Source organism: Phyllobates terribilis, unplaced genomic scaffold (assembly GCF_046119375.1).
Source record: "Phyllobates terribilis strain yellow unplaced genomic scaffold, ASM4611937v1 Scaffold_7103__1_contigs__length_39956, whole genome shotgun sequence".
NCBI lineage: Eukaryota > Metazoa > Chordata > Amphibia > Anura > Dendrobatidae > Phyllobates > Phyllobates terribilis.
Genome location: NW_027369844.1, coordinates 15,553 through 24,712, shown reverse-complemented (window position 1 = coordinate 24,712; position 9,160 = coordinate 15,553). Strand labels below are relative to the sequence as shown.

The window sequence follows — 9,160 nt, the reverse complement described above, 5'->3', positions numbered from 1 at the left end:
TCGGAGCTTGTGATGCACCATAAGATGGTAGTGTGACTCCCTTCGTCAAAAGTATTTGAAACCCCACCATCGTATAGCGGAAACAAATACCCTTGCCGAACGGAGTGATAAGACCATCTTGTAGTGAATTGCAAGTCGCTAAACCAACTCGATGAGTGAACAATCACGTAAAAGTTGTCTAGACTCGTTTTCATTCCGTTTACGTTTTCGAAAATTTATAACAAACGGGACCTAAGAGTAATCGGGATGAGAACCACAAACTATGAATAACGTTTTTAAATAAGATCTTTAAAAGAGGATAGAACGGAGTATTTTATAACTCGATGCACATTTACTACATAAAACTACTATAAAGAGACTAACCATATCTTTTCTTAATTCTGATGCAAATCTTAATTCTTAAATGAATCTTACCCAATTAAAACAACACTCTACATTATGTTAAAGTATCATCATATTAATTAAAATAAACTAAATTATACATCTTTCACATAAAACTAACACATTACACTCAACTCAACCAAATTACAAACTTCATGATTGTTACCGAATGAATCCGATAAAAAAAATCCGGTGCTCTGTTCACCGTTAGAAAACACTAGATCCAGCGAGACAATAGGACTCCAATTGGTGGAGACACAGCACTTAAAATTTTCATTGGTCCACGTCATTACGTATGACACTTTCTATTCCTCCCCCGCGTTCGCACACGAACATTTGACGTCCCCGTAAACACCGTTGAGAAAGAGAAAGCATCTGATTGGTCCGATCTAAACATCCCAATATCTCATTGGTCCACGTCATCATCCGTGACACGTTTCAACTCACGCCCTTCAGGAAGAGAGAGAGAAAGGAGTCCTTCCCCCCTTCCTATAAACCCTCCGGTGAACGATATCTGTTGTCATTTGGAAGCGGAACCGAAAACAAAAACAGAAACAGATCTCTGCAGCGTTCTTCTGAGAAAGGAGAGCTTAGTGGTGTTAAACAATGGCCGGTGCTTGGAGAGCCCGAATGTCTTCGATTGTTTTAGGGATCATCTTGTGCGGTGAGTGTCGCTGATCTCTTTCTTTTCTCATTCCGATTTACTTGATCTTAAGAAATGGTGTTTCCGATTCAAACTGCTGCTTCGCTGCTATATACGCTTTTCTGTTTTTTCTGATTTCATCTGTTGAGGATTTAGAGTGTGACGGTGAAGTGTAATGTACTGCGATCGAATTTCTTCCGGATCTGGATCTTTCACTTCTAGTTGTCTAGCTTTTCGTAAATTTAGTGCTTGTAAATGTGTCATTTTGTTGTTGTTGCTAAGATATTTATATGCTTGCGTTTCTGTGTTATACTGATTCGTAATTGATGTTTGCATGCTGTTCGCCGTATAATTATTCCAAATGCGGATGTATTTGCTTCATTGACCCCGATCTTTCCTTTTCCGTTCTGACTAGAATTAAGTAGAAGATATCCTCTCTCATAGGAAAAACATCAGTTAGCTGGATCTAGTGAGAGATGAAGTCTGGCAATATAATATTTTCTCTTCAGTTACTGATTGTCGCTTTAGCTCACCAAGCTGTTTGGAGGATTTGAAATCTAGCACCACATACTTATTTCATTATCATAAACATGCGATTCATATTATGACGACGTATGATATCCTATATATGGGACACAGCCTTCTACTTGCTATTAGTGTCAGATGTTATTCGAAGGTCGTTTAATCTCATCTATCCCGTTTTCTCGCTTTCAGGAACTTTATTTGCCTTTACTATTGCAAAGGATGAAGCTCCCAAGCTAGGAACAGTTATTGGGATTGATCTTGGTACTACCTATTCATGTGTGGGAGTGTACAAAAATGGTCATGTAGAAATAATAGCCAATGACCAAGGAAACCGTATCACCCCATCCTGGGTTGCATTCACCGACTCTGAGAGGTTGATTGGAGAGGCTGCCAAGAATCAGGCAGCAGTCAATCCTGAGAGGACAATCTTTGACGTTAAAAGATTGATTGGGAGAAAGTAAGGACCCAATTCTTTTTTTTCTTCTACATTTCTTGTCTTTCATTAAAGCTCAATGGGTGAAATTTATTTCCTGCAGGTTTGCGGACAAAGAGGTCCAGAGGGACATGAAACTTGTTCCTTACCAGATTGTGAACAAAGATGGAAAGCCTTACATTCAAGTTCAGATCAAGGATGGAGAGACAAAGGTCTTCAGCCCTGAGGAGATCAGTGCTATGATCCTTGTAAAAATGAAGGAGACTGCAGAGGCTTTCCTCGGAAAGAAGATCAAGGACGCAGTTGTCACTGTTCCTGCTTACTTCAATGACGCCCAGAGACAAGCTACAAAAGATGCTGGTGTAATCGCTGGCCTGAATGTCGCAAGAATTATCAATGAGCCAACTGCAGCAGCTATTGCCTATGGTTTGGACAAGAAGGATGGTGAGAAGAACATCCTCGTCTTTGACCTTGGTGGTGGTACCTTCGATGTCAGTATCTTAACTATCGACAATGGTGTTTTTGAGGTTCTTTCAACCAACGGAGACACCCACTTGGGAGGTATACCTTCTCAAATACTTTCTAAAAGAGCAAACATTAGCTTGACTTGAAACTTGACAATGATTTGTTCTGTTTTTCCAGGTGAGGATTTCGATCAGAGGATCATGGAGTACTTCATCAAGCTGATCAAGAAGAAGTACAGCAAGGACATCAGCAAGGACAACAGAGCATTGGGAAAGCTGAGAAGAGAAGCAGAGCGTGCCAAGAGAGCTTTGAGTAGCCAGCACCAAGTCCGTGTAGAGATCGAGTCTCTATTCGACGGTACTGATTTCTCCGAGCCTCTCACCAGAGCAAGATTCGAGGAGCTGAACAACGACCTGTTCAGAAAGACCATGGGCCCAGTGAAGAAAGCCATGGAGGACGCTGGACTAGAGAAGAACCAGATCGACGAAATCGTCCTCGTTGGTGGAAGTACTAGAATCCCCAAAGTCCAACAGCTTCTCAAGGACTACTTCAATGGCAAGGAGCCCAACAAGGGGGTCAACCCAGATGAGGCCGTTGCTTACGGTGCTGCTGTACAGGGAGGTATTCTCAGTGGAGAGGGCGGTGAAGAAACCAAAGGTGAGTGAATGAGATTGACTTGTATATATTCAACTGTACTGCTGTTTCTTACTTGATCTTAATAACTTGCAGATATCCTTCTGTTGGATGTTGCACCTCTTACCTTGGGTATTGAAACTGTGGGAGGAGTGATGACCAAGTTGATCCCTAGGAACACTGTCATCCCTACCAAAAAGTCGCAGGTGTTCACCACTTACCAGGACCAGCAAACCACTGTTACTATTCAGGTGTTCGAAGGTGAAAGGAGTATGACTAAAGACTGCAGACTTCTTGGGAAGTTTGATCTCACCGGCATTCCTCCAGCTCCAAGGTTTGTTTCTTCCCTGAGTTGAGCCTAGTGTCCATTGACCCAAAACCAACCCGAAAATAACCGAAACCGAATTCAGACATTTTTCGGAACTGAAATTGTTCGGCTCCAGACCTTAATCAGGTCGGGTTTGGGTTAGAGAGTTTCGGGTTCAGATCATTCCGGGTCGAGTCATTTCAAGTCATCATAACGGGTCGGTTGTTGGGTCGGTTTATTTTTCTTCACTTTTTGGTAATTTTTCTTAAAAAAAGTAATAAAATGTTATTTTAAGAAAGAAAAATACTCATTTTGTATACAAATACATGTCATTTCAGAACATTTTTGTTGGATACAAATACACATTTTACCAATTTTTTCATACTTTTACCATATTTATCCTTGTATAATTATTATATTAACACTACTTTATTTCTTTAGACATTGCTTTTTACATTTCTAATATACTTAATTTGTGTGAAAATTTTACCTTAATTTGTTGAAATTTTATCTAAAAACATGTATTTGTATCCGAAGGGAGTATTTATTTAATAAAAATAAATTAATATTTTTAGATAGTTTCATAACTTTTATGCTTATATTCTAGCCCCAATAGGTCGGGTTGACGATTCGGGTCATACTTAAATCCATGATTTTCTCGGGTCAAAACTTCTTTTGTTTTTAAAACCGAGTCTGGTTTGTATGACCTAGAAACAGGTCGGGTCGAGTTTGCATGTCGGGTTGATTTTTTGCTAGGTCTAGTTTGGTTTGGTTTTTGTCGGTTCAAGTCAGACCAAAAAATATATATTAATTAAAAAAAGGCACAAATTCGGAACAAACGACATAAATTTGGGGAAAAAGAAATCAGAAAACAGTGAATTAACAAGGTTGCGTTCGGGAGGGGTATTGAACTGATTGAAGTTCCTTCAATCAACGCTCCTAAAACGCGTTCAGTACACAACTCATTTCAATCGATTGAAATCAGTTGAAATGAGGTTGTTTTCAATCGATTTCAATCACTTTTCTTCAACCGAGATATGTGAGTTGAAGCAATTTCAATTGCTGTGGTTGAACTAGTTTATTTTTACCCATCTCATTTTAACTACTTCAATTCCCTATTTCAACTTCAACTGACTTCAATCTCAATCATACCGAATGCAACTCAAGTCTACATTTTTTATTTTTTATTATTCAGAGATCGGTTTAACCGAACGCATTAAACCAAGACCGAAACCGGGTCGGTTCGGGTCAAACCTGTATTTTTTTACTGTGACGCTGACATGTTTTATACTCTTGACAGAGGCACACCTCAAATCGAGGTAACATTCGAAGTGGACGCAAACGGTATCCTGAACGTGAAAGCCGAGGACAAGGCATCCGGAAAGTCGGAAAAGATCACAATCACGAACGACAAGGGCCGTTTAAGCCAAGAGGAGATCGACCGTATGGTACGCGAAGCCGAGGAGTTCGCAGAAGAAGACAAAAAAGTGAAGGAGAGAGTGGACGCGCGCAACAGTCTCGAAACGTACATCTACAACATGAAGAACCAGATCAACGACCAGGACAAGCTGGCGGAGAAGCTCGAGGGAGACGAGAAGGAGAAGATCGAGGCTGCCGTCAAGGACGCGTTGGAGTGGCTCGACGATAACCAGACGGCGGAGAAGGAGGATTACGATGAGAAGTTGAAGGAGGTGGAGGCGGTGTGCAACCCGATTATTACAGCTGTGTACCAGAGGACAGGTGGCGGGCCAGCTGGTGCTGCGTCGGAGGACGCTGAGGATGAGGATGGTCATGATGAGCTTTGAGTTTTGCTGTAGTTTTCGAGGATAGGGGTTAGACTCGAGTCTTGATAACTGTGTTTGCAAGGGACACGAAAGGAAGACGGGCGGGGCTGCGAGTTGATCTGTTTGCTCGCTCTTTTTTTGTATGATTTTGCTGAGAACAATACATACAACTGGATGTTATTTTAGCTGACTGCTTTGAATTTACCCAACCTTTGTTCTTGCTGTATTTTGTTCTTTCCTCCAGCTCGAATGACAGCAGCCGAGTAAGGCAAAGATACATTCGATTGAAATAGAAGTAATTATCTTTCTCATAAATAATAAATCGACGCCCATTAAAATTTGGACAATTTCTAGTTTGAACAATTTTCTTTTTTGCAGATACTCTTTCTTCCAATGATATCTATGTAGCTCTATTTCTTTATATATTTATTCATATTCATCATCACTTTTCACTTTATTTATTTCTCTCTAACTATCAAACCATACCCAACTGTCCATATATTCCAACTACTTCTCCCACCAAAACTTTTTCATTTTCAAATTTCACAATTTTTAACATTCATGAACTATACTTAACTTCACTAGTTATGTTTGAAAAGAAATTAATTAAACTTATTAAATCACTAAAATTGAAATAATATTATTCATCCCTAATTAAGTGTAATCATTTTTAAATTTGGGCTGAAAAAATAAGAAAATCAACCATATAAGCTCATCCAAAATTAATTCTACCCCAATCTAATTAGACTGACCAAAACCCATACTTAACTAACCCAAACCCAGCCCTAACCCAACCCTCTAAACCCAGCCCAAAAAACCCACCGAATACCCTAATTTTTACCCCTCTCACAATTCACTCTCTCACAATCTCTATCTCTACTCTCTCTTCTAACCCTAGCGCCGTTCTCGTTGCTTGATCCCCGCCTCTTTTGTCATGGATCTTGGTCTGATCCCTTCTTCTCTCTCTTTCTCGTCCTCGAATTTGCTCTGTTTATGTCTTTTGTTTGAAATTTGTTCTTGGGCCTTCGATCTTTGATCCTGATCTTCTGTTTGATCGTTGATCTTGATCTTAATCTTGATCTTCGATCTTCATCTGGGTCTCGGTTGTCGCTCTTGATCGCGATCTTGAACTTGAAATCTGCTTTTTTGTTTGATTTGGGTGATTAAAACCGAACTCGATATCTTCCTCTTGTGTTGAATGATGTCGTCCCCAATCATGCTTTGTTTGCGTATTTTTGTTTCAACTTGGATTTTGCTGCGGCTGATTTTGATCTCGTCCCCAATACTGGTGTTCATTTTGAAAACTTCTGTTTTTGGTGCTTTTGGGTGATTGAACTCGATCTTGAGATGAAGATCGAGTTCGATTCCTTTGGGTGATTGAATTCAATCTCGATCTGTCCCTTTGGGTCTTCTGTTGAATGATGTCGCCCCAAACCTTGCTCTGTTTCTGTTTATTTGTTTGAACTTCTTTCTCGCTGCTCTGTTTTGCGTCCCCAATATTGCTGTTGAGCTTGAAATCGTTTTTTTTTTGTTGATTTGGGTGATTTAAATCGATCTTGATTGTTTGCAGTTGTTATTTGAGTTCAAGATCGGATCGATTCCCTTGCTGCGCTTGCATGTTACTGAATTTCGAATTTAAATGGCGTTTTCCCTTGATTGTTGCTGGATCGATGTCGATCTCTCTATGTCTTGCTTTGTTAAACACCCTGGCTGGGTTGCATGTGTATTTCTGTTGTGTGATTATTGTCGTTTCCCGTTGATTGTTGCTAGATCGATGTCAATCTCATTATGTCTTGCTTTGTTAAACACCTTGACTGGGCTGCATGTGTATGTCTGTTGTGCGATTACTGTCGTTTCCCCTTCACTGTTGCTAGATCGATGTCGATCTCTTTATGTCTTGCGTTGTTATACACCTTGGATGGGTTGCATGTGTATGTATCTTATGGGATAACTGTCGTTTCCCTTCCTTGTTGCTAGATTGATGTCGATCTCTTTATGTCTTGCTTTGTTGTACGACCTGGCTGGTTTGCATGTCTCTGAATTTGTGTGACAATAGACATTTCCCCTTCTTGTTGCTAGATATATTTTGATCTTTCAATATCTTGGATTGTTACACCTTGGCTTGGTTGCTCTGTCCCTTGCATGTTTGCTTACGGTTGGTCTTGATATGTTGAGAGGTTGACGTTTATCGCTGAGTCCCCATTGCTCATGATCAGAGATGAATGTCAATCTCCCACATGGTTGCCTTATATTGTGTGTTGCTACATTGAGTCCCCTAGCTCGATCTATGCAAATTAATTGCTGAAACTGAATGAGATGAGTCCATGTCTCTGGTATTGGAGTTTGTTTGACTTATTTGCCTTGTTCTTATAAGACTTTTGTATTTCTATTGTTTAGGGGTAGCCACATTTCCGGACCCGAGGATTGCTCATGGACTACCGAAGATGATCTGAGGTCATTGCAGAAGGGCAAGCAGAGGGTGCCCACTCCAAGTGAGGTGTGCTTCCAGTATTACGGGGAGCCAAGGTGTGACTGGTTGGCCGGTACTTGCAAGGGGAAGCATAGCTACTCCGGGGAGCAAGGTGACAACCGTAGTGTGAACTAGGTATCACCAGAGACCTCAGTTGAGGTAGAGCAGCCTACGAAGAAGAAGAAGAGGGTGGCCCCTCCCCCCTCTCTGCCTAAGCCAACTCTTCCAAGGAGTAGTTCCCCTCCAGGCTTCAAGAAGATCATCATCATTACTGATGATGATGATTCAAACATCCAATAGATAAGTCTTTAACCCTTACTACATATTTTGGGTATTACTATTAGGTTCCATGTGTTTTTGACTGTAAAATGAACTCTTTAATAGTCTGTATCGGATAATTTGATCTCGGTAGGAGCATAACTGGTTGCTCCTACCAATTTTGTGCTAACTGTTTGAGCATGGGCACAAAGGCTTGCCCATGCTAACTTTTGTGGTAGTTATCTGTTGCCTAAGCTTTGTTGCCGTTTGCCTTGCATGATTCCCATATTATATTGTCTTGCATGTCCCCTAGTATGAGTTGCCTATTGCCTTGCGTATGTCTTGAAGCTTAGAGTTCCCTAGTATGAGTTGCATGTTGCCTTGCTTATGTCTTGAAGCTTAAATGTCCCCATCAGATGTTCTGTTGTCTACAACCTTGTGAATTAGCATGGCCATGTCCCATTTATTGCCCGTGTCCTTAAGAGTATGAACAGTTCTAGGGAAACATGTAGCTGCATTCATGCATGATCAGTGATGATCCCTGTATTAACTGAGATTTAGACCTTTTCTGTAATATTCAGTTGCCTAACTCCCTTATGCAACCAATCATCATGACTAAGGATGGTAATGGGGAAGTTAAGCATCTGATTGGCCTAAATCAGTGATGGATTTAGGAGACTTCTGAGATTGTTTTTTTCTTTTTTTATTCAATGATGACACCCTTTTAAGAATGAGATGTGGTTCTGTTGAGCAACAATTATGGCCTAACCTCCCATTATGATACCAGTCATTATGACTCAGGCGGCATTTTGGGCGTGGTTAGGGTATGATTAGGGCTAGAGGAATGATTCATTTGGGAACACTGAGAATAAATTTTTGCACTTTCTAGACATTGATAGGTTCATATAGGTCCATATTACATGTTGAACAACAAAATACAATGAGATGAGTATCATAACTTGACAAGTGGTTATGATATTTCATCTCAACGTTGACATTCATTATATTGCATTCATAAGCATAATCTAAGCTAAGCATTTATAGTTCATGATCATCATCAAGTAACTCATCATCAAGCAACTCTTCTTCTTCTTCTTAACTGTTTACGTTCACGGTTGCATTTGCATTTGCATTAGACGTACTAGCTGCATGTGCATCCATTGGCCCATTTGCATTTGATGTCCCCGCTGCACTTGCATCTGCATTCACTGCATTCCATGCTTCTACTATAGCCCAAGTAGGTGCAATCAATTCTGTTGGC

At 40.4% G+C, this 9,160-nt stretch overlaps 1 protein-coding gene across 1 annotated transcript; it reads left to right on the top strand.

The window, feature by feature from the left end:
- Window positions 1-987: 987 nt before the first annotated feature.
- On the top strand, window positions 988-5,192 carry LOC141251471 (uncharacterized). Its single transcript, XM_073670327.1, has 6 exons — window positions 988-1,045; window positions 1,739-2,006; window positions 2,086-2,543; window positions 2,625-3,104; window positions 3,177-3,414; window positions 4,688-5,192. Exons 1-6 carry the CDS (start codon window positions 988-990, stop codon window positions 5,190-5,192), a joined length of 2,007 nt encoding a protein of 668 aa, XP_073526428.1.
- Window positions 5,193-9,160: the final 3,968 nt, after the last annotated feature.